This window comes from Magnolia sinica, chromosome 19 (assembly GCF_029962835.1).
Source record: "Magnolia sinica isolate HGM2019 chromosome 19, MsV1, whole genome shotgun sequence".
Taxonomy (NCBI): domain Eukaryota; kingdom Viridiplantae; phylum Streptophyta; class Magnoliopsida; order Magnoliales; family Magnoliaceae; genus Magnolia; species Magnolia sinica.
In genome coordinates, this window is record NC_080591.1 from 3316899 (window position 1) to 3344136 (window position 27238).

Sequence of the window (27238 nt, forward strand, 5' to 3'; positions counted from 1 at the left end):
GGCCATGCCTAGCATGCCACACACGTGTAGAGGTAGAATCTGCTACAGCCACTACAGCTCCACCTTTTGAAGTGCTCTCGATCAACCTATAAACATTATCGAGCTGTTGCGCTTTCATGATCACCCGTATTCCTTCAGATACTTTAAGGACACTATCAATACCTATGAACCTGCACCCTATAGCCTCGAGTGCACTAGGAGAAATCAGGCTCTTCTTCATGTTAGGAACATGCTTCGCCCCAGTCAGGGTACGCTCTGTCCCATCAAATATCTTGATACAGACCATACCAACAGCGATAACATTACAGGCACTGTCATTGCCTATAAACACCTATCCATCATCGTACTCTTTATAACTAGTGGACCAACTCCGATGAGGAGTCATGTGAAAAGATGCCCCTGTGTCTAGAATCCACTCGTCCTTACGATCATCATAAAAGTGTCTAATCTTAGACATAGACAAAACATCAACATCACATCCACTCGATCCATCCAACGTAGCAACGTTGGCCTCCCTTTATAAAGCCTCAAAGTCTTCTCTCTTAGATTTATGATTTGTACAATCCTTCTTTACATGTCCTCCCATCCCACAATTCCAACACTTTAATTTATCTTTGCCTTTGCCCATGGACTTAAATCTTGACCTTAAAGATCCTGTACCTTGTTTAGAATTCTTGTCCCTCGTTAATCAGTGCATCGGAAGATGTCCTCATGTCACTGTTACGCTTTCTCATGGCCTTACCTTGAAGAGCTGAGATAACGATGTCGACACTCAAGGTTTTATTTACGGTGCACATCGTATCCTTGAATAACTCATATGATGCCGAAAGAGGATTCAACAACATACATGTTTTTTCTTCATTCTTGATCACTTTCTCTATATCCAGCAATTTTCAAATCAATTTATTAAAGTTGCTGTGTGGCCTTCCAGATCTCCACCATCTATCATCTTGAAAGTATACCATTGTGACTTCAAGTATAGGTGATTTTTAGAGGATTTTTTCACATAAACATCCTCTAACTTCGCCCACAGCTTAGCCGCAGTTTTCTCTCTCATGACATTATAAAAAACTTCATCCGTGAGACATAAACGGATGGAGGCTAAAGCATTACTAATAAGGGTCTCCCATTTTTCATCTTTCATAGTCGGTTTCCACTCCTCAAGAGCCTTAACTTCGCCTTGCTTGGTTAATATACCAATCATCTTAATCTTTCATAACTCAAAATTATTTTTGCCTAAGTACTTCTCAATATCAAATTTGGTGTTTCTCATTATTACTAATTCTGCAGATTCAGATATGTACCCCAACGATAGCTCTGATACCACTTGTTGGGTTTTTAGCCTGCGGAATCACACAAATATGGATCTAGGATAACAATCCAAGAGCACCAAGCAACCACAAGAAACACAGAGATTTAACATGAAAAACCGTTGCGGGAAAAAACCACAGCACAAAGCAACAGAAAATTCCACTATAAAAGCACAAATTACAAAGATAGAGGACTTACCTGGCTAGGGCAATCTTCAAACCTCACATTTTCTCCACCCCTTGAAACCCTATAGCTCCTTTAGAAACCCTAGAACCCTTTTAAAAATACTTAGACCTCTTAGAATACCTCTGAGTCCTATATCCACCTCTATTTATAGATTTAGAAATAAGTGAAAACGAAACAAGAAACAAATTTTGCAGAATCTGCGTTTCCGCAAACGAATCTGCGTAAACTTTCGATAACATCGAAGTAGCTTCGATGTCATCGAAAAATGACAAAAACAGTCTAGCAACCGGGGGCGAAAATCCGAATAAAACTCGATGGCATCGACCAGCTTCGATGTCATCGAACCCTCAATCTGACAGATTTAAGACATCTGTTATCAATATATATATATATATATATATATATATATATATATAGAGAGAGAGAGAGAGAGAGAGAGAGAGAGAGAGAGAGAGAGAGGAATGCTCACCTGTGCACCTTGTTACATGAGCACCCATGCGCACCTTTGCACACATGTCATGGGCACATAATCTGAACAGTCCACGTGATGCGCACCCCTTGAAACTCCATAGCTAGGCCTAATTTTCAGCTGGATCCAAAACTCTAGTAGGCCATAGCAAAGAGAAATGCAAATCAAGAGAAGAAACTGTTTCCTTTTTCCATGGCCCACCTTAGTTCTGTATCGGTCTGAAAGTTGGGCTTCATGTGCCGCAAAATGATATCACCTCGTCACGACTAAGGAGTAGACCGTCCTGCACCATAAACTACTAAGGCAGGCCTAGAGCCCCCAGCAAATCACCCACCTCTACAAGTTGGGAAAATCATGCTTCATAGGCTTATAAATACTGATGATCCTTTAGAGGATTAATTTTTCTTCATTACATTCTCCTATCTCTTTACAACATAACAATATAATGAACTTTAAGCATAGACTCTTGCCAATGAGAGCCTCACTACTATAAACATTCCATTCCACTGAAAGGCCCCTGCATCATGTGCTAGGATTCCAAGGAAAGCCGTGGCACCATGGGTTAAGCTTCATAAATAGGGCCATGACTTAATGAGTACGCCCACCTTACAAGACCTATTTGTAACCTTCGCGCCAAGGTGTGAGCCTTACCTTCAACCTGTCCAATAACTAAGGTCACAATTCACACATGATCTCAATCTCCCTCAAGCCCTACTGGTCATATCCCTAGCATTGAAGCATTAGTGTCTGGCATTGATAGTCCTATCACAATGTGATGGTTCACTGAAATATAGTTTCATCTCATCTCCGACAGGTGAGACCCACGATTTTGTTCGATTAATTAGAGCTTGCGATATTAAGGCCTTTACAAGCTTCTTCCCCAGTCCAATCAATCATCTGGCTATTTTGAAGACCAAGAATTACAAATTATAGTTAATGCTACTTGAAGCCATGCAATTGGATAATCTAATTAAGTTTTACCTTTTAATAAAAAAAATTTCATAGGGATGTTATAAAAAGCTGTGTTAGACTTAGGGCTGTACAAGAACTGAGCTAGCTCGATTAGCTCGCTCGACTCGGCTCGAAAAAGCTTGATTTGACTCGGTTCGAAACTAAGTTTGAGTTGAGTCGAGCTGATTTTTTGAGCTCGAAAAAATTTCAAACCAAGTTTGAGCTTGCTCGAGATCGACTAGACTCAGATCGAACCCAACTCGAATCAAACTCGGATCAAACCAATTCGGTTACTCAGTTACTTTGATATTGATGTTGCTCACCAAGTGTTTGATGAAATGACTCGTTGAAGTGTGGCTGGTGGCAAGGAAGGTATGTATATGAAACAAATACCCTTTTTTTTTCCCTTAATTTTTATGTTGTTTAGAAGGTGTTTGATTAAACACTTGTAAAACCGCTGCTGCTGTTTTACATACAGTAAGATTTTGAAGGTGCAGTCCATGTATTTGTGAGAATGCTGCATAGGAGAACTCGGCTTGGTCTTGGCTCGAACTGGCCCAAGCTGTTGACTGAGCCGAGCTGGCCAGTCAGGCTTGAGGACCGAGTCAAGCCAAGTTTGAGCTAGGGTCAGCAAGTGGCCGAGCTGAGTCGAGCTGTGCCTAGCTCAACTAGGTTCGACTCGTGTACACCTTTAGTTAGACTACAACCTAGAGTATAATCCCACTCCTAGATGTTAATAAAAACCGCTTACATAAATATTTTAGTGTGAACATAATGCAAATCATGCATACTTTCTATAAATTGAAAGAAATAATAATCCAAAAACCGAATTGTTCTGAATATCCAGACAATCCACCGAGAGTCGTTACTTTTCATTGGACATCAGCTATCCCACACCCCATTGGCTACAAGTCTATTAAACACCTCACTAGCTATATGTCTATTGGATGACATTACTTTTTATAGACAATCCCATAACACTAGCTTTGGCTATATGAGACTCCCTATGTCCCACCCCTAATGGCTAAATGAGACACTTGATGCCCAACAATGAACGAAAACGTCAAGATGCCATTATTAAAATCTCCCAACCAGTAAAAGATTGCGAACAATAAATTCGATGCAAGATACACCATTATCGCCGCATGTACAAATTTATGATGTGACCCACCTGAGATGGAGATTTAATTGATTTCTTACCAATAAGGCTAGCCATTTGGAGAGTACCTAACAAACTAGTGGATGTAACACAGACGAAAAAGTGAGCCCCACAAAGGACAGCTCGGCTGACTCATTCTGGTCGACTTGACTTCAGGTCGAATAAGTCTGTCCTGGTCGCCCAATCTTTTAGCCATGACATGAATGGTCCAGATTCAAAGGGAAAAGATTCCAGTGTAAATTTTGAGTTATATATGCTCCATCCACCATTGGATTAGAGATTTGGACGATCAGGATTTTTGTCCACTGTCCCGGACACATTGTTGAAAGAGTCACCTTTGACATGAAAAGCAGTAGTGATAGTGGAAGCCATGGTGGCAACTTCCACCTAGTGGTACCAAAGTAGCTAACCTAGCTAAAGTCCAAGAGCAACTTGCCATGCTCAAACTGACTAACCTTTTATAGGATAATATGGCTAGGTCTAGGTGGGACCCATGTGCGCCACCGGCAGTATTATCCTCACTGGACCTAGCTCAAGAAGGAAGGTCATGTCAGGGGCTATGTGGGACCTGCATTGATCTATATGTTTTATGCACGTCATTCATGTAGCTTGAAAGATCATTTTAGTTCATGAGCTCAAAAGGGCGGCTGATCAAAGGCTCAGGTGGACCACACCACATGAAGCAATGGGGGTTGAACTATTACTATTGAAAAAATTTAGGGAGACACAAAAGATTTGGATCAAGCTGCTATTTATGTTTTCACTTCGTATAGATACATGTGACCTTATGTACAGGTTGGATGACAAATAAACATGATGGTAGCCCTAGAAAGTTTACAGTAAGAATTCAATCCCCAGTACTTCATGTGTTGTGGTCCACTTGAGCCCTCCAATTGCCTCCCTTTTAGGCTAATGCACTAAAATAATCTATCAAAATAGATGGATGGTGTGGATAAAACATATAGATGGACACAAGGAAGGCCGATCGAAGGCGCAGGTGGGCCACACCACAGGGACCTTGTGGGATAGGACCCACCGTCAAAACCTTTCAGACATTTTGTGTGGCCCACCGTACTGTGTATATGAAATCCAACTTGTGATCTGGTGTGTCACAAGGATGAAGAGACACAAAAATCAGGCCATCCCAAGACTCAGATGTGCTACAATTCATGAATTTAGAGGTTTAAGCCGTGAATTTACATTTTTCCATTTGGTGTCCGCCACCTGATTATTGGATCGGCCTGATTTTTCCCATCAACGGTGAACATGTGATGTCCAACATGATGGACGTAGTCGATGTCATCCATATATCACGATGGACCCCAAACCTGGACACTAGCATAGGATCATTGTCCATATTAGTATAGCTTCGCATGCGTATACAGAGCTTTTGCTAAGTCCACACACACTTCGACCTTGACATGTGTAAGGGATATCCGAGCGGTCAAGTGGGCCCCATCATGCCCAAAATTCAGGCCCTTAACTCGTGCCAGCCATCACATGATTCAGGGTTAGAATGCTCACGTAACCAGTCACACACATGCATGTCTGTAATGATCTGAACTATACATCCACGGGTTCTGCCGTTGATTAGCCACCAATCAAAGATTGACTTGGTCAAACGATCCTAACTCTCCAATGAATGTGATTTTTCTCACTAGATGAAATCCGTTGTTGAATTTTGTCTTTTTTGTGTCCATTTCTGCACGCCAATTGAAGGGAGGATCATGTGCGTAGTGGGCCCACTGAATGAGCGGTTCCGATCTCATCTTTATTCCATTTGATCCCACCTAACAACAACGATGGAGGCATCCACGAGCATAGCTGTCACACGCGCGCGCACACGCACGGACCGTAATGGTCTATAAGACATGTAGTATGCACCCGAGCTCTGTGGGTCCCGCTGATTTGTGTGTACGATATCCACTCCGTCCAATAGGTCCGCCCCTCTATATTAGCTAGCCCCTGATGAAAGAAAACACAAACATGGACCAATGGGAAAGGGGCATGAACCATGATCCGTGCGTGGGGCCCAATGTGGAGTGAATATTCCATCTGATTCGTTCATCGTGTGGGCCTCACCATTACGAAGGGACAGGAAAAAAATCAGACGGACCCGAAACTCATTCAGGTCACGCTTGAGGTTTTAGGCATGATTTTACATTGCTCCAACACGATCTGCCGCACTTGAATCTTGGATCAGGCTGAATTTTCATTTGTACAGTTAATATGGAGTGACACACCTGATGAACGGAGTGGATTTCGTACAAACAACATACTGGGGCCAGATATCTGGGATTGTTCCAATCTACCCCTGGCCAAATCTGATAAAAAACCGGGATTGGTAGCTCAACGAGCAACGCGTAGACCACCACAGAAGAATTCGTCACAACCATACCCTTTGAGTATCGTGCTGAGTCGAGACTCGGTCGAGTCAGGGGTGACTCAGAAGCAACTCGTGGTACTGAAACAGATCAGGTAGCGCCAAATCCGGGTCGACTCACGAGTCGTAAAACCATGGTCACAACTCACAACTGAGTGTATGTAGGTCCCACTAAGCTGATCTCTATCACTACAGCCAAATGTACTAGCCACCTTTAAGTTACCCACCCTTTTAAGTTGGCCATGGATCATTAGGGTGAGGACAGCTGTCAAACATCAACGGTGAGGATGAGACTGGAAAGCTAGAGTGGAGTACGTGCTCTGAGCAAGGAAAGATCCACTAACATTGTTGGATCTTAGCAGACAAGATACTTCATCTTGGGGTGGGCCACATGATCAGAGATAAAGATTGTTGAGGAGATGATGCATGCATTCCGATTTATATATTCATGTACGTGTGTGTACATACACATGATGAGATTTGGTTCACGGGGGAGGATGAAATAATGATCCCACATTCTAGACCATAGACGTCGCCGGCCCGATGATCCCAACCGTTCATTCATCATAGTGCTACATAGATGGACTACAGACAAAAATAATAATAAAAAATCACAATCAACGGATGATCCCCATGGCCTAACAAATGGGGTACAAAATCGACCGTTAGGATTTTAGCAATTTTCTGTACATCGAATTTTAAGCAGTTGATTGCCCAATAACGATGAATTTTGGTCAATAATACATTCATGGTCGTCCACTATGAATGAATGCCTTGGATCGTCAATGCATGACAATAGAAAGTATAGCGCTCCTCCCTGCATTCATAGAGAATGTATACGTATACGTATATGTATAGTATGCGTGAGATTTACCGTACATGGTACATGCACATCCATATAACCGCCTCAGTTCTTTCAGTGCATCTAGAAAGGATAGCGTGCAATTGTCTGGGCCATGAGAGAGGAGGGATGGCTGGAAAGTGCTTTAGATCGGTACATGAATAAGACGGCTGAGATGACACCACATACAAACGTATATAGTGAGAGAGACGCACATATGCATGTAAGCTTAACATCCCTTCAAAACTCTCTTAGAGACGTTTAAACTCTCTTAATTATACATGATCCCACATTATACCCATATATTTAGTGTTACACTCGAAATAGGAAACAAATCATGCAATTATACAAGTTGTGTGCATCGTCGATATAAGCATCAATCAATATTGATTGATCGAGCAACCCATGATCAGTCGACAACCACATATGTAAGCTTAACATCCCTTCAAAACTCTCTTAGAGACGTTTAAGCTCTCTTAATCATACCATAATCCCACATTATACACATACCATAATCCCACATTATACCCATATATTTAGTGTTACACTCAAAATAGGAAACAAATCATGCAATTACACAAGCTGCGTGCATCATCGATATAAGCATCGATCAATCAATATTGATCGAGCAACCCATGATCGATTGACAACCACATGTTCGATCGCTCGAACATGCTTAAAAGGGTCCATATAGTTTATACGTATTTTCTTAACATAGTTGATCGCTTGAACCTACCAGGTCAATCGACTGAACCTGTCTAAAATTGTCCAGAGATTAATATCTAATCCAGAGTTCACTCAATCGATCAAGTAGCCTGTTCGATCGATCGAACTCCCCTGTTTTTACACAAACTAAAGACATTTAGGCAAAAATTTCCATAATGGCTTCAATTATTATGAACCATAGCTCTAAGCTCCATCTCTAATCGTCTCTATCATAGTTTCACCGTTCTCATTTTTCGTGCACACTCCGTCTTCATCAAACCTTTATCAAACCCAGAGAAGCCTAATAGAACTTGAACTCCTATGTGGGAACCACCTTTATAAGCATATTTGCTGGATTCACGCTCGTGTGTATCTTCTCAAGAGTAACATGCCTTTCTCAAGCATCTGTCGGATAAAATGATGTCGAACATCAATATGTTTAGTTTTATAATGGTAAACGGAATTCTTTGCCAAGTTGATCGTGCTTTTGCTGTCATAATTAACTGGTACGACCTCCTGCTGAAGACCTAACTCATTCTTCATTACACGAAACTAAACACCTTCCATGAAAGCCTCTGTCACTGCCATATACTTAGCTTCATTTGTGGAAAGAATAATCACATATTGAAAATTCGACATCCAATTGATCGCTCTACCTATTATTATAAGCGAATAACCAAAAGTCAACATTCTGTCGTCCACATTTCCTGCGTAGTTGGCGTCTACATAGCCTACCAAATTTTCCTCTAATTTTTCAAATGTCCAGATGTAGTCCACTGTACTCCGTAAATAACGAAGTGGCCATTTCACTTCCTCCCAATGCTACTTGTTGGGGTTTAACATGTATCTGCTCACAACACCAACTGCATGTGAAATATCTGGTCTCGTAGATACCATGTCATATATTAAACTGCCAATTGCGCTCGAATAGGGGACACGAGACATAAACTGCTTTTCTTCATCTGTAATGAGACATTATGATGAAGAAAGTTGAATGTGAGCAGCATTGGGTGTACTAACTGGTTTAGCCTTGTCCATCCCAAGCTTCATCAATACTTTCTCAAGGTATTCTGTCTGAGATAATTATAACCTGTTAATCTCATCATCTCTGTGTATATAAATGTCGAGAATTCTCTTTGCAACTCCTATATCTTTTATTTCGAATGTCTCTAATAACCGAGTCTTCAATATATTGATTTCAAACATGCTATGACTGATGATAAGCATGTCATCAATATATAATGCCAGTACAATGAATTCTCTATCACTTAGTGTCTTGAAGTAGACATAATGATCATATTCACTTCTGGTAAACCGCTGACTCAACATGAAGGCATCAAATTTCTTATACCACTGTATAGGTGACTATTTCAGGCCATACAATGACATCCTTAATGTAATGACCCGAAAAATTTTGTGCCAAGACCCAAGTACTACCTCTATTTTCCTTAGAAGTTATTGTGGGTAATTAGCGCTAAACTCGATTGCTTGTGAAATTAGCATCAATCACTTTAAATTTGATCTGCATGACTCAAAACTTGTAGAATAGTTAGCACTATGTTACTCTGAAATCTGGGATTCATCGCTAAATCCAGTTGCTCTTGGGAATTTTTGGAAGTTTTGGATCGGACCTAGACCGCGCGCCGAAAGTCCGATGGCGATGATCTTAGTCAGTTATGATCACCATGTTGGACTTGACCATCACCTCAAAAATCAAGTCCAGATGATGTCCTGGGTCAATTTAATTGAGTCCGGAGTGAAGAGTGTGAGAACGGTGAGAAATTAAATATGCTTTTATGAAATCTGAGTCGTGTCGCTTGCGCGACAATTTTAAGTAATCTGACCGTTGGATTCTAACCCAATTTCACCCTCTGATTAGGGAAGATGGCCCAGGCAGGTCATAGTGCTTGTGGACCTGATCGAGTTTCGGTGACCGTTGAATTGAGTGTGGTCCGCCACCGCTGATCTGTAGATCCGATCGGTACGAAAACTCAGTCTGACCTAGATCCATGGTTAGTGAACTTAAATCCGACCGCACGTGGAAAAAGGCCCACCAGAAGTATTCCGTTGGATCGAGAGAGGCCTGTTTTGGTTATAACCTAAGTATACCTTGGCTCTGGGGTTATTTTCATCAATGTTAGGCCTATATATAGACCTTAAAACCCTCACTCTCTTTTCCATACAAATTTCCTAAACCCTAGCTAAGAAAGAGAGTGGAAAAGAGAGAGAAAGTGAGAGAGAAGTTGGTGAATCATCTTCAGATTCATTCCTGTTATTCTACATCCTTAAACCACCACTTTTGAATCGTTATTCCGGCGATTCTAAGTTCATCCTTGGGTAAGTTAACCTAACCCTAATCTGTTTTAGAGCTTAGAATAGTTTATGTGTTGTTGTATCTCATTTCTATTCTTGCCTTAGGTTATCTAGTCGCCGTTGACGAAGACATATCGTCTGAATCAGTTCGGTGCTCTATTTCTGGTTTAAGGTGCGGACTTTAATCGTATAGGTTATGGTTTTCAAGGCTTTCAATGCCAGCTAATGGTTTATTCTTGTTATGGATGAGATTTCGCATGCCAAATGCTATGTTTATTATGCGTTCCAAATATGCATGTGTTATATTGAGATTTGTGTATTCTATGTATATGTAGAAAGTGCCGTATACGTATAAAATATGAACATGTACTTGCCATGATTGTCTGTCGTGTACTTATGCTAATTGTATGTGTGACTATTCCTTGGCAAAAGGAATTGTCCAAATGCGTGTATTTCAACATGCGTCATGTATGTTGACCTATGTATTCTAAGTGTTTGTAGAAATGTCTGAATGATCTAAAGAGTAACGTATCATCCTAATTGCGGGCGTTGAGAAGTGATCCTCAACATCCCTATTTGGCGTGTATGATTGCCTATATGCGAGTCACATTCTTTGTTGTTTAACTTCAAGCATTACTTATGTGTAAATCCATGTTGAGTTGATATTCTGCAAATGCTCACATGCTACATGATTTGAATTATTGTTCCATTACTGTTCTAAATTCTATATGAATATCTGTTGTAGTGGAATGTGTTTGGGACTGTGAATAGTCTAGGAAATCGGTAATCGGCCTTGAGTTCGTGGCTGAGGTTGCTTTCGCCACGTAGGACATGATTTGACGAACCCAAGTCGTATTAGAGTTGTCGGTAGTGGTTTGGCCACACGGAGTGTTTGCGCACTCTATGTCGTTCAACCCAACGTGCGCTCGTGCTAGTCGAGTTCGTCAAGTAACCCGATTGTCCGATGTATGTTCACCATGTATGGACGCTATTGCTTGAATCTAAGGTACCAAACTTACCGATGAAATCCTATTAACCATTGCACCTTGATCCGCTAAGACTCATGAGCCGGACATGGTGGTATGGGACACCGTGGTCGAGCTGTCGGCATACGCTGGGGTGACGAACCTCCCCGTAGTGACCAGTGAGCAACCAAACTCGTGAGCCGATTATGGTGGTATGGGACACTATATTCGAGCTGTCGGCCTACATTGATTGGTGACGAGCCCTTTGTAGTGACATCAAGCATATCTGGATACCGCATTGAGGTGACGAGCCTTATTGTAGTAACGAAGATATGATAGGCGTGCATTGATTGGTGACGAGCCCTTTGCAACGACCTAAAACCATATGATCGTATGAGATGTCTAGGACTGACGACCCTAGAATGGATCACTGTTTGGACATTGATATGAGGAAGGTACCTTAGCTTCCCAATCCTGCTATATGAAAAGGACTAATAACAACTTGGTAATCATGTTCATGCACCGCATTGCATGTGCCTGGAAGAGGTGGAGCACTTTAGGTGATGTCATGCGTAACGTAAGATGAAGACGCTGAGCGTGTACGCGCGAGGGCACGCATCATTCTATATACATCCATGCACTAACAAGAGTACTTAGGACATGTTTGATTGTTCTGCTTTATCATTACTGCTTGATTGAATTGATAACATGTTAACCTTTGCTTTATTGTTCCACTGAGTTGATCACTCACTCCCACGTTCTGGGACGGTGTTTAAACACCCACCAGACTCTGTCTTAGATGCAGATATTGATGCGACCCCTGAGGCAGAGCCGGAGTTCGAGGATGATGAGGCTGTATTTTCTTTCATGCAGTTTTCAGGCGGGTTCTAGTGAGCTTTGTTTTGATGCGTGGGATTCTGGGATTTCTTTTTGGGATTAGATGATGTCATTTAATACATGTAATTTTGATAGTAACACTTGTAAGTATGACCTGGTATGTATATGTATTTCAGGGATTTGCACATGTACACATATATTTCTTTAAGTCTTCCGCTTGCGTTCTTCACTTATCCCTGGATTATGTTTGCAGTTTGGCTTAATCTATTCCATGTTTTATGCACTCATACAGACAACATACATCCATCATTCAATATGTTGCATAAGTGATGTTTTAAAACTCGGGAGCTGAGTTATGCTCGACCCTCGAATTTCAGGGCGTTACACTTAACCTGCAAACTTTATTCTCTGACCCCCGTATCTTAAACTCATCTGGTTGCTTCATGTACATCCGCTCTTCCAATTCCTTATGTAAGAAAGTAGTCTTTACATCTATTTGTTTCAGTTTCAGATTATATTAGGCAACCAACGCCAACACAAATCTTATACATACCTGCTTAACAATAAGCATGAAGATCACACCGAATTCGATGCCTTCTTTATGAGCATACATATTCACTACTAATCTCACCTTGTGTCTGTCCTATTTCTTCCAATAGATCCACTTACATCCGATCACTTTACGCCTAATGGAAAGCTCCACCAACTCACGTGTCTCATTCTTGTATAAAAGAGTCCATCTCATCTTACATTACCATCATCCACTTCTTAACATCTTGGTCATCTGATACTTCCTGAAAGGTAGACAGATCTCTCTTATTTGTAATGAGAGCGAATACAATATTTGAGTCATCTTTTTATCTCGCCGGTAATAGAGTTAGGCAGGATCTGACCCAAACTGACGGATCCAACTCGTTCGAATCGGTCGGATCTGATCCAAGCCAAACCAAAAGCTAGGATCGGGTCGGATCGAGTAGACCCACTCAGATCCGACCGCACATTGAGTCGAGTTCGGGTCAGTAGCCAATTTGATCCGATCCGATTGGGTAGTATATATATATTTTTAACTTTGACTTTTACCCCTCTTTTACTCGAATGACGAACCCTAACCAATCCCTACCTAAGCGGCGCCGCACGAGGTCAGGACCTCGCTGGCTTGGCTGCATTGTCCCGCCCTGGCTCTCCTCCTTTCTCTCCCTCTTTCTCTCCTGATTTCCCCCCTCCTTCTTTCTCTCCTCATTTCTCTCTTTCTTTCTCTCCTCCTTTCTATCATTCTTTCTCTCCCGATTTCCCTTATCTCCTCCTTTCTCTCCCTCTCTCTCTCTCAATTTCCCTCCCGTTTCCTTCCTAGCACGAGAGTCTCCGACTCGGCTTGACTCAGCCCAGTTTGAATCGATCGAACAGACTCGACTGGATCCGACTTGGTTTCCCTGACTGAGTTAGACTCGGTTGGGTTAGGCCAGAAAGGATTCGGATCGGATCGAGTCAGCCCTGCTGGACTCGGTCCCGGATTGGATCGAGTTCGGGTCAGGTTCTTCGAAAAATCGGATCAAGTCAAGTTGGACCCAATTTGGTCCGACTTGACTTGATGCCCATCTCTAGCCGGTAATATGTGATATCTCTTATTGGATTTCTCCTCATAAGTGGATGTTCCACCTACTCCTGTACCTCTTCCACCAGCTATGCTTCTTCATGTATCTCACCCTTTTTAACTTCAACGTCAATAATCGATGATTTTCTCATTCCCTTGTGTACATCCTTGTAGAACAATGAATCCCTATCAAACCTGACTTACGGCTAATCATGATCTTCCGTGTGACCTGATCATACAGCCTGTATCCCTTCACACCATCACCATAGATCACAAAAGTGCACTTATTCGTCCTTTGGTCTAGCTTATCTCTTTACTGACGGTACATGAGAGTAAGCGTCACAACTAAATACTTACAACTTTGAGTAGTCTACACCATGACCACCCCACACTTCTTATGGAATTTTACAGTCCATCGGTGTAAATGGGGACCGATTCACTAAGTAATAAGCCATGTTAATGGCCTTAGTCCATAGCTCCTTACTTAACCCAACATTGCTCAACATACTTTGGGTTCTCTTCAAAAGAGTCCGATTCATTTGTTCCGTTACACCATTCTTTTGTAGTGTGTGCTTGACTGTGTTATGTTGTATGATCCCCTCGTATTTACAAAATTGATTTAATTCATTTGAAGTGAATTCTTCACCATTGTCTATCCTTAACACTTTCAATTTTCACCATGACTATTTTTCTACCATATCACCTTTCAAACTTTAAAGGTGGTGAAAACATCAGAATTATACTTAATAAAGTAAACCCACACCTTTTAAGAGTAGTCATCTATGAATGAGATAAAAAACAATGACCTCGACCCCCATACATTAGAATGCACATAATCCAAAACACTCTAACTTACATGTGTTTCCAGATTTAAAAGATAACCATAATTGTTTACCATATATACAATGCTTGCATATATATTAAAATCAACAATTTTAAATGCAAGAACCAAACAACGATTAGAAAGTACATTTATACTACGCTTGCTCATATGGCTTAGATGCGCATGCTACAAACGTGCCAATGTAGACTCCGCTACAGACACTGCAGCTCCACTCGATACGGTATTCCCAATCAACTTGTAAAGGTCACCGATCCACTGTGCCTTTCTTATAATGAGTGCCTCCGTCGAAATCTTTAGAACATGATCAAACACGGTGAACTTGCCCTCAAGTGCATCGAGAACTCTCGAGGATATCAAATTCTTTCTTAGTTCAGGAACATGTCTCACATCTATCAGGATATGCTTCGTTCCATCTAATATCTTAATGCGCATCAAATCGATTCTAACAACCTTACAGGCAAAGCCATTGCCCATAAACAACTGGCCACCATCACACTTGCTGTAACTAGTGACCCAACTCCATTGAAAAGTCATGTGGTATGAAGCCCCCGAATCCAAAATCCACTCATCACCTAGATTTAGATGCAATCAAAATGTCACAAATAGCCACTTCCTCACTAAATTTGTTGTGTTGACCTCCTTCGGTGTTTCATCTGAGTTTCCCCTTTCTGGGCTTTAGGATTTCGACAATCCTTCTTCATATGCCCCTGTCTCCCACAATTCCAGCACTTCATCTTTCCCTTGCGCTTAGGCTTGAACTGACATCAAGAGTTTTCCTTTTTCCACTCAAAATTTCTTTCCCTTGCGACTAACGCATCCGTAGAGGAACCACTCCCACTATCCTTCTTTCTCGACTACTTCGAATGAAGGCCTGAAATGATAGTTTCGGTGTTAATGGTCTCCCTACCGTAGCACATAGTGTATACGAGACTCTCATAAAGACTTTGGAAGGGAATTCAACAGAAGTAGGCTTAGTCTTCCTCGTCAATCGTCACTTCCACACTTATGAATTTGCAAAGTAACTGATTAAACGTGTTGATGTGTTTATTAATATCAGACCCCTCTGCCATCTTCAAATTATAAATTTGCTTCTTCAGATACACATGATTCGATAGAGATTTCGTCATGTACAAGCTTTCTAACTTCTTCCAAAGCCCTAAGGTGGTCTTTTGATTAAGGACATTATAAAGGACCTCGTCAGACATGCATAATTGAATCGAGGTTTTCGCTCTCTCATCCAATTCTTCCTGCTCTTCTTCAGTTATAGTTTTAGGACTCTTCGCTAAATCAAAAAGTGCATGTTGCAATCATTGTTTAATTAAAAGGCTTCTCATCTTCACCTTCCATAGTTTAAAATTACTTTTTCTGGTGAACTTCTCAATTTTATATTTAATGTTTGATCATTTCATCGACATGTTTCAGATTCAAACTTGAATCCCAACGTATATCTTTTGATACCACTTGTTGGGAGACCGTGGAAGCAAACTCTGATTTCGAATCAGACATGCGAAAGATAAAAGCAATAAATCATGCATAGGAACACATGATTTTATATCGAAAATCCTTGCAGGAAAAAACCATGGCACAAAGCAACAAGCAAATCCACTATAAAGAATGAATTACAAGAGATTATATGAACTTATAGATGTGAAAACCTTTAGAAAACTCTAGCCACCCTTTAAAACTTTCTTAGAAATGTTTAAGCTCTTTTAATTATACCCTAATCCCTCATTACACCCATATATATTGTGTTACACCTGGAATAGGAAACAAATTGCGCAATTACACAAAACTACATGCACCATCGATCTAAGCATCGACCAATCGACATTGATCGAGCAACCCTTGATCAATCAACAGCCACATGTTTGATTGCTCAAAGATGCTCAAGAGGGTCCAAAGAGTTTACAAGTATTTTCCCGATATAATCGATCGCTCGAACTTCCCAGGTCGATTGATCGAACCTATCCAGAACTGTCTAAAGACCAATCCGTTTAATCCAGAGTTTACATGACTGATCAAGCAACCTATTCAATCGATCTCACTCTAAATTTCTCTATAGATTGAAGACATCCAAACAACATATATTACATCAAACGAACTAGAGTTTATATAAAACTCTATATGAAATTATAAAATTGCCTTCCGCGCCAGTGGCATAGCCCCCAGACCCCCAAGCATGGGGGCACTACCCCAAACGACCCTCAGCAAGCTCAGCATGGAGCTCAGCCTGCGAGGCACTGGTTGGATAAACAATACATCTTTGATGATCAGGCTCCATAGGATCCTAACATGTATACGTACTTATGCATGCATTCATGAGTATACAAACATGCACGCATACGTATGTAGCTAGATGTGTATTCGAATAATCACGAGTGTATATGGTGTATTCCATATTGACAAATACATGTAATGCACATCAGTACTCCTTCCCATACATCTAGAGAATATGCCTTACCCCAGTAGTGTCCTTATCACTAGCGGAGAGTGATGATGTCCAAGATAGCTACTTTTGCTTTCTAGCTTTTGGATGTTTTGCCAATCTCAAAATCAATCAGCTCATAGAAACAGTAGAAGTCCCCGTCTCCATATATGTTAAGGAATCGGATGCTAGACAAAGGACTCTGGTCTAGAAAAAAGGTGCAGCTGGGTGCGATAAGATAGATTCTCAAGTAGCTTTCGAGTTTACATAATGTTGAAATTTTAGTTTAGAAATGTTATGATTTTCTCCGAATAGTTATTTACGATTGAATCACAATGATTGATGAACTTTCAGCTGTTTAGGAACGTGACAAATCTTGGGAAATAATATGAATTTCCCTGATGTAATAGTTTCATCTATTTGAGAAACCAAAAGAGAGGAAATTGTTTTCCTTTTCGTATTTTCGCCCAAAAAAAGAGTCAAACCATTTCACAGAAGAGAATAAAACCTGTTAAATGCCAACTTCCACGGTTACAAGAGATAATTCTTGTTATTTGACCATTGATCTTTTGACATTTTCATGGGAAAAAATAGTTCAGCCAAACAATAGAATAATTGTTGAATCTGTAGTTTAGAAGTAAAATCTACATGAAGTAATTGGGTTAGAAGTAAACAAGTTTTGCATCGAGAGAAACTTTGCATAGCGCCACCAAAACCAAAGCTCTTGCCATTGAGATCTTTGATTTTAATCTATCATTTGAAGCTTCAAAGTTCTCAAACCCCAAGAAGAACGATTAGAGGGAAAGTTCTAATATTGCATTTGGTTGCACCCATCGACTTGGATTGCAGTAGTTAGTTCCAAACTCGAATAGAGTTGCAATAGTTAGTTCGATAGAGAGGAAACGGCCAAATTGAAGTAAACAATCACCTCAAGTACAATTTGAAAGGGGCGTGATTGTGATTTGGAGCCTAACCCTTCAATCATGAATAGTTAGAAAGGTAATTGCAGTTTGGTTGATTTCCACTTTATGGAACAAACTTCTGCATTCAGTGCAATAGAATATCCAAATCCAGCCTAAATTAATAAAATAGACAGATTTTCAAATCATAATAGGTCAAAAAGAACCCATTTTGGAACAACAACAGTAAGGGGATTTTCCACCAGGAATGAGAATATGATACATTCCAAGCTTGAATTATTTTCATTACAATATCATTGTTAGGCTTCTCTGCCCAGCCTATCGAGAGATGCAAGAAAACGTGACAACATAAACAGCCTACACCATCAACAAAAGGTTAGAAACAGGAACCGAAAACACCATACCCACAACATTACCTGAAAAGTTCATAACAGACCTGACTAAAAATACAAGACCCCTCAAAGGACACCACTAACTGACATGGACTTAGTCTAAAGACATTAACCAGGTGTTGAACCATGCGAGCTTTGTCCGAGTGTTGACGCTCGAGGGCTGGGAGTTTCCTTTGATATCAGGCCCTTCCCGCCAAACTTTGGACTTTGTCCTGTCCTCAGCTCACTCACACGGGGGCTGTATGCCCTCTCCGAAATCTGTGGGCTAGCCACGTTTTTTGAATCATCTCCTGGAATCGAACTAGTTACCTTTGGACTGTATGTGTGCCGGATCTCACCTCGGCTTCGGGTGATAATCTCGTCTAGGATTTCACCACTGTCTCTATGACCACTTCTTGTTCGCATCCCACTTGCATTTGGGCCTCCTTCCTGTTGCATATAAATGATCAGCTTAGAATGTGAAACTTCGAAACATCCATTTGGGTTTCATCCAAACACTTGGAATTCCATCTTTTAAGGTACTTCAAAGACATCCTAAGCTGCACAATGCAATGCATATCATGGACTTACATTAATTGTGATGTTGTATGGCAAAGCTGGTGCTTCTTCATATTCCGCAGCATCCAAGTCTTGGAGATGATCCGCTTTGAAGAATTTTGGGAGCACATACTGTCGTACTGGGACCAGGAGCATGATCAGCAATGGGAAGAGAACCCCAGCTATTGGAATCCATGTTATGCCGAAACATACAAGCAAGTAAGCTGTCTGAAATATGGTGAAGGTTGCGATCGCCTTAAAAGGCACCGTCTCGACAAATGTTGCGTGACACTTCTCCAACACTCTGAGAAAATTAAGGATCCATGCTTTATTCATTAGACAATAGCAAATTTCAATTGAGTATGGGAAAGAACACTTGGTTAATTAAGCAAGAGTTTCAATGGTGAAACATGGAAGATTTTTGCAAGATCTTGACCACTCATATAGGGGCCATGGTCCAAAAATATGCCAATCAGACAATCCTAACTGCTCAATTTGAACAGCGCTGAAAGTTGGCTATATTAGTTTTTCCTCAGAATCAAGCACATAAGATCATTTCATCAGCCTACTTTTGGACCATGGTATATGGGTCTGGTCTACTAGACGAGCAGTTCAGATCATGGACATCTGCCACATTTCCCATGAGAATTTGCATCCACACAGCATTCCTTTCAAGATGCAACTTCAAATCTACAACTTAGCCCGAAATGATCACCACATCAAGAAATTACAGAAATTGCAAGTTCAAACCATTAAAAGCATCATCCAGTTTCCAAGGTATAAGTGAATACTTGTATCTACGACTTGGAGCAGTGAAAAGCAGCAAAATCCTCTCCCAGCACTGATTGCCCGGCAAGCTTTCGATTGCCATGAAGGCGAAATAGCCCCAAAGGACGGAGGTCGGGATCTTCTTCAGAAGAGGCATAGCTGCAACACAGCCACCAACCATCACAGACTGAAGCAAATTGCTGAGGCGTTGTTCTTTGACCTCAACTGGTAGGAGATCGTCGATATCCTTCTCCACATCAAACACAGACTCATCGACAGGAGCATCTATGTTGCCAGTAGTCGAAGCCAGTTGGATCGTTGATTCTTTCAAATCTTTCAGTCCCTGATTGGATCATGGATATAAGAAAAATAGGATCAATAATCATCTGAGATGTTGCTGGCATTTATCATTGTGGGTGTGGCGAAATTTACCAGAGCGGATGGAGTCTGGTAAACCAATGGAGTCTGCATTTGATTATATGCTTCTTGCATGCTTCCATACAACTGACCCAAGCTTGAATTTTTACTGATGCTTTTGCGTGCTGTTGCTACAAGCTTATGGCGCAATAGCTGTTACAAACCAATCATCATGGCACATTAATGTCTAGATCGCATGGACATCCTGGGAGATGAACGTAAACATGGGTTTTAGTTATTGTGGATACCTGGTGTTTCAAGGTAGCCAAGCTTTTTGTATGCATTGGGGATTGCGGAATAACGCCATTTGAAGGAGGGATGCCAACAAGGCCACACAAAATAACCTGCCTCATGAAGAGCAGAGAACAACAAGAATCGTGGATTGGTCAGACTAATGAACTGTCATTCACATTGATAAATCAAGCAACGCAAAATGGAGATGTGACAACGGAAATCCAATTTTGTCAAGATTTTAGACTAAGACCCAGATAGCCATGAACACAATTTGAGTTACTCCTACTTGTGCGTGCACATACTTACAATAGGACTGTTGCTTATTGGGTTGCAATGGGATTAGATATGTAGATGGTACTGAAAAGGAACTTCCACTCTTAGGTCGATAATTCATGAGAGTGGAGAGATCGAGAAGGGATGTTTCCCATAGAATTCAGGTTGGGTGGAAGAAATGGAGACGTGCCTCTGGAGTTTTATGTGATCATCGTGTACCACTCAAATTGAAAGGGAAATTTTATAGGATAGCTATAAGACTAGCCATGCTTTATGCAACAGAACGTTGGGCAGTTAAGGAACAAAGTGTTCTACGATAAGTGGAGCTGAAATGAGGATGTTGAGGGGGATGAGTTGCAAGAGGAGGAAGGATAGAATTATAAATAAATGCATTCGAGGGAAAGTAGATTAGATGGTTTGGTAATGTGTAATGGAGACCAATAACCATGCCAGTTAGGAATGAGTTGGCACAAGTTGAAGGCTTTAAGAGGACAAGGGGAAGGTCCAAAAGAATATGGATGGAAGTAGTAAGAAAAGATTTGATGACCTATGGTATAACCGAAGGCTCTAAGTTGAAGGCAAGGAATGAGTTTTGATGACCTATGGTCTAACTGTGCAATGGAGACCAAGAACCATGCCTGTTAGGAATGAGTTGGCACAATTTGAAGGTTTTAACCAAAAGGACGTGGAATGGAAGTAGTAAGAAAAGATTTGATGACCTATGGCCTAACTGAAGGTATGGCCCTTAATAGAATAGAATGGTGGAACAAGATTCATGTAGTTGACCGCAATTAGTCGGGATAAGTCTTAGATGATGATTTATATATATATATATATATATAAAAGAAAGGTGGGAGCTCAGCACATGAAATTTATTAAAAAAGGAAGTTCCATTCATTGCTGTCATATGTGGATTCTAAATGCATGTAAGCACACAACAGTACAACACACATACACACAAGCACAATAGAAAGCTGTCTTCTTTTGGATTGCACTCAAATTCATTAGAAAAATGCAAGAACAAACACTCCTGAAGGGACAACCTTGAAGTCTGATATTACCAGAAGTTCATTTCAAGTACTGCCCTTCCAATTGAAACATGGAAGTGACAAAAGACTTAAAAACCAAAAGCTTACCAGGAAACCCAAAAGAAGAAGGTCATAATGGAAGGAAGGTGGCTTCTTCAAATTAAACTCCTGCGGCTGAGCAAGCTGTGATGCAACACTATGATCAAAGTAATACAGCACTGCAATCATGGTGGCTGGAATAAATGCCCCAATGATATATAACAGAGGAACATTCCCCATGTCCTGCCCAATCAAGAAGCCATGAACTTTCTATCAAAACCCGCAAAATAATCATGCTGCATTGTTGAATGGAACCCAAGAAAAGAAGGTTCTTTATCTATCTTTTTATTATAGTATCTGTCACGAAAAGGGACTCTACCTAATTTCATAGAAAATTGTATAAAATATTCATCTGGAGCAACTATATGTTCAGAAACTCTTCCTTGAGGTGGATGTTATTGAAAAATACTATAGTGGGATTAAAAGTAAGTACCTTGATGACCGTCCAATTCGAGTAAGCACCAGAAGACCACGGATTTGGGCTGAAAAGTCGCCTCGGAATCCCTTTTGGAACATCATTAACAGGTATATAAGATACGGCAGTCCACACAACTACCATCACTGGTACCCCATAATCTGCGATGAATCCACGTAGCCAGCCTACGAATTTTTGGTCCATATCTACTAGTTAGTCCCACTACAAAGAAAAGCAAAGGCCATGCATGCATTTGATATGGATTTCAAGTTTCAAATACAAAGTAGTACATGCAACAGGCAGATATAAATGTGTACTTCCCATGTGATATGTTACTTGAAAGTTCAAATAATCATACCTGTACCATAGCGCCATGATCGTGCTTTGCGGCTCCTCAATGCGGTGAGGAGAAGAGCAAAGGACAAAACCAATGCGAACATTCCATTTCCAAAGCGCCACGATGGTAGCAGTGCTGTCTGTTTAGGATTTTCTCGCTCTGGTATGCCGAACTCGTCGACGAGTCCCTACAGAATGAAATTCGTGAGCTTCTTAGTAATGAACAGAGTAGCTGATAAAGGACACCATACAAAGTTGGAATATTTCTTAGGGATTGAATCGGATAATAAAATGAGCACGATTTGCATTTGGGGTGGTGCGGATTGCAGTTGGTGGGAATTTCAAGCCAACAAAGTGAGATTTGCATTTGGGGTGGGGCGAGAAATGGAACCTGCATTAGAAGGGTTACATTTGCCCATCTTTTCTAAGTGTGGGAAAATCCTGAACATACCTCACCTGAATTTTGGTGCTAGCATATCATGTCAGCTCTGAGAACTGGGAACCCATGCACATCCCAAATCATGCAGTTGGGGAACAAAGAAACTCTAACATTGAATTATAACTCAAGCTGTTCTGTCCTTTGATTTGGTCAGAAGAAGCTTTTATTCTAGCTATTCAACTAAGATGCAGTTTATATCTGCCATCTAGACGTTGCTTCTTTTAAATTTAAAACCCAATGCAAATAAAATTATTCTTATTCTTTTTCTTTATATATATATAAACCCAGATATATGTAGCATTTCCAAGTCCACTGAAATCATAAGGTCATCAACCAAATCATCTCGACCAAAATTTAGCTATCTATCATCTAACACAGGAATAAAGAAAACTTACACGAATAGCTTGTTGCATGAAGAGCATTGCAATAAGCAGACCGAACAGTTCGCCGGCGATTCGTGTAAATCTATTGATAATGGAGCATGCGCCCAATATAGCCAACAAGAACAGCAGGAATGCCGTCCAAACGCAAACCCTGAAACCCCAAAATCCAAAAAAATAAATTCGAAAATTTAAACAATCACAAAAGAGTGACCCAAAAAAATATTTCAGAGATTATTGTAGTTAGTATTAGACTATGTGTGGTGTACCATCCAGTCCATGCCAAGAACCGCTTCTGACCCAAATCTTCTCGATCCTTGGCAAAGTCAAACATGAAAGTGTACATAAGTACTGTTGGTTCTGCAACCCCAAGTATAAGCAGTGGCTGTCCTCCGATGATCGAGTGTATGATCCCGCATAAGGCTGTAGAAGCGAGTGTTTGGACTGCAGTTATAGTCCCATCTGTAAAAACAAAATAGAGCATGTCAAGAAAAGAAGAAGAGGAAATCACAACAAATCCTCTATTTAAGTAGTGAAGAGTCCAAAAGGCCTTAAAAATGATGATATTGTTTATGGAAGTCTATCGTCCTACTTGTGTTTCTTTCCAGTTGCTCTCCGAATGATATGACTGGAATTGCAGAGGCGAAGAATATATATGTCGTTGGAGCAAGGATCCTGAACACTCAAAAATAGAAGACCTCTTAAAATCTGATCATGTAATGAGACTGTTCACAACAATGTCATATGATCATTGAACAAAATGTAGAATTCAAAAAATGACTTTGTAATTACTTGAGACAGAGGCTAGTCAATACAATAACAGAGAACACATTCACTAAGACTTTAAGAAGTTGCTTCAGATGGCACATGATCCTGAGAAGAAATGAATACCTGAAACCCGCGCAGAAACCACTGGCCCAATCTTGTTTGTAGCAAAGTAACCTTCCTTGCAGATCATTCTTAATTCCACGAAATGGCACAAACGTCTCCTCCAACATGACTCACTTGTGTTTACGACAAGGATGTTGAATAACGTTTTTGGTTACCTTAAGAATTAGAAAAACAAAAAACAAAGAAAATAGACTGTAGACACAAAAACACTAGCTTAAACACTGATTTACGGAGCTTGAGAGGTCTTTGAGACACCTAATCTTGCATCATCTATGATAATACGGAAAGGCTATGAGCAGACGAAACCTTGATCATCAAAGAATTACGAAGAAACAGAAAAGTCCTATACATTATTTTCATCGAATAAGCAAAGGCCTTGAAGTGGTCCATGAATCAATCTATACAGTTTGGAATACTACATCTCAAAGAATATAAAGAATGATTTCCGTGTTTTTATAGGCACAAGAAAGAATCGACTGGAAATGAACGAAAAGTAGAAAAGAATGAATTGGATTATCTTTCCTACTTGAATTCCATGACTGGAAAAATCAGCAAAGCTAAAGGCCAATGTTCATGAAATTTTCAGTAATTGTAGTTAACACAATTAACGAACACTCTCCATCTGATCAGATTCCGACTAACGAAGAATGACCTTAACAGACTTCAGATCCATCCAACCCCTCTTTCAACAACAACCCAAATCCAATCTCCCCAGAATAGAACAGCAATGCATAAGAATACAAGAAACTGATTACATGGTCTTCCTTTCCTTACATATTACAACTCACAGAGAATCCTACTCAAGACTCTATTACAACCGCCTATGGATCAGATTCCACAGACTTAGCGAGAATCCATCTCTGTAAATTGATTTAAGATAGTCTAGAGCAACTCAAAGCAAATGGGCATCTCCCAAACCGAACCAAAATCCTTGAAATCCAAACAAAATCAGCATACAGAGACCTTCCGACCGAATACCGCGGAATTAACGAAAACCCATGACTATAAACCGTTTTAAGATGGTCTATAACAGTTTACAGCAAACAGGCATTCCCAAACAGAATCCAAATCCTTAAAATCCAAACGAGACGGTCATACAACGACTGACGACAGATCAAAAACCATGAAATTAGCGAAAACCCATGACTCAAAACCGATTCCCGTACCGTCTAGTACAGTTTTAAGCAAATGGGCATTTCTCAAACCGAATCAAAATCCTCGAAATCCAAACAAAATGGGCATAGACGAACAACTCCAAATTTACATGATTCAAACAAGACCTTTCTTCAAACACCTAACACCCAACAAAAATAGACCACAAAACCTTCTGTTACATGATCTGTAACAGCAGTACAACCAACAGACTAGCAGAATGGCATGCAATTCACAGAAAAAAAAAAACCCAGAAAATTTCAGTAACCAAGAGAGCAGTTTGAAGCTTTCGATGCGATTTTTATCAAGAGAGACAGAGAAAATGAGAGATTGATGACTCTGCAAGATGGAAGGTTTTTGTTTGTGTGGGGAGAAGGTGGGGTGACAAAGCATGCATAAATAATACATTTTTACAGTTGCAGTGAAATGTAATTTCACTAAAGATTGGGTTTTGTTTTGTAACTTTTTTCCAGTTAATTGAGATTTTTATTTTATTTATTTTTTAAATTTCAGACATGGAAAGTATTTAGTTGCAGAGGGAAGGACAAAAGCAGTTGGATGGAGGAGAAGTATCTAAAGTAACTAAAATGAAATAACTGACAAACCAAAATGGTAATTTCACAAGAAGATGCAAAATTACCCAGATTACCCCTACATGGTCTATCACTCGAGGACTGCACCAAGAGTACAGGGCCGAGAATATAAGCATGTACGCTGCAGTTTTCAGTTCACATGAGTGGGGCCCATTTTTCACTGATCCAGACCATTGTTATGTGTGGACCCATTTATTTGAAGTATGCCACGAGTTTTTTTCATTCATTTCAAGAAAATGGACTGTTGATAATAGAATTAAAACAGTAGCCGATTATTGGTGGATGAGATTATCCAAGGTGGGAGAATTTTGTGGAATGACTCATACACGGTGGATTACAACTGATCAATGGTATGGATCATTGAAAAATGGGTCCCATGTGTACGGAGACTCCAAACTAAAGAACCCGAGTATCAGATACTTCCTCAACAGTCAACCTCAAAAGAGTAACATTGGGATCTGAAAGTTATTTTGATGCTCCAGCTGTTTATGACGCTTGATACACGGGCACTCTGAAATTACAAACCATCATGCGTTAACTAAATTTTAGCCGACTAAATTATAAAACTTACTGTCGATATATCAAAATCTCAATATCAGAATGTCTGAACAATCCTAACCTTTGATTTCTGGACACTTGGTTGTTGAAATATGACCATCGAATATTTTTTTTAAACCGTGCAATATATGTCTACTGATCACGCGGTTATCTAAATAACTTTAGTATTTATTATTTTTGCTTATGATGCATCTAAACAGAGACCCATAATCTGGACGGTTCAGATTGAAGTAATTTCTAAGTGCCTGCGTATCATCAATCCCATTCTATCAGAGTACCAAAGTTTTTCTCACATGATCATCGGACCAGGTATTTGCACACTATACTTGGGTTTTCTACTGCAAAAGTGGGCCCGGGGCCGGCTGACGTCAGCTAAAATAGGGGCCGTTTAAATATCGGGCCAGAGTCCCATCGACCTTATAGCTGGGCCCAAGCCCAGTCCACGGCATGCGCTTGCATTTGGGTCCGGTTTAAACCTGTAAAAAATCTTAAATCAATGATAGGTCTGCCCCCATTTATTGGTTGGGCGTCAACATCAGACCCGAGCACAACCTTCGGACCTAAATCGAGACCGTTGGTCTTTGGGACCACGGTGGATTGAACATGCCTCAAAAAAATCTTGAGAAAAACTGTGATACTCGGGCAGAGTGTGATGGATGATACGCAGGCAATCGGGGGGCGTTTGGCGCATGGGTTTGAATGAGATTAGGTGAGAGTAGGTTTTAAGATTTCATGGGTTGTTGCAATGTCCTGTTTGATATGGGTTATGAAGCCCCTTCTTGGGATAAGGGTACTGTTTGAAATGGGTTATGAAGCCCCTTCTTGG

The 27238-nt window shown here is 40.5% G+C and overlaps 1 protein-coding gene across 1 annotated transcript; it reads right to left on the minus strand.

The window, feature by feature from the left end:
* Positions 1-18134: 18134 nt before the first annotated feature.
* LOC131234742 (probable boron transporter 2) lies at positions 18135-25633 on the minus strand. The gene is made up of 12 exons (XM_058231682.1): positions 24110-25633; positions 23811-23893; positions 23488-23680; positions 23234-23372; positions 22422-22587; positions 22082-22248; positions 21658-21831; positions 20263-20358; positions 20030-20167; positions 19621-19940; positions 18863-19133; positions 18135-18721 (listed from the first exon to the last, which is right to left on the minus strand). The coding sequence occupies exons 1-12, from the start codon at positions 24214-24216 to the stop codon at positions 18401-18403; spliced, it is 2175 nt and encodes a 724-aa protein (XP_058087665.1). The 5' UTR covers positions 24217-25633; the 3' UTR covers positions 18135-18400.
* Between the last annotated feature and the right edge of the window lie 1605 nt (positions 25634-27238).

Bases quoted from the DNA above. Each gene is read 5' to 3' on its own strand.
- LOC131234742 (XM_058231682.1), bottom strand. From the start codon at position 24,216: ATGTTGGAGGAGACGTTTGTGCCATTTCGTGGAATTAAGAATGATCTG. The intron at 22,249-22,421 runs GTATGATTATTT...AAAAATTCGTAG, and splicing joins ATCATGGCGCTATGGTACAG to GCTGGCTACGTGGATTCATC. The intron at 20,359-21,657 runs GTAAGCTTTTGG...TTCATGAGGCAG, and splicing joins TTCTTCTTTTGGGTTTCCTG to GTTATTTTGTGTGGCCTTGT.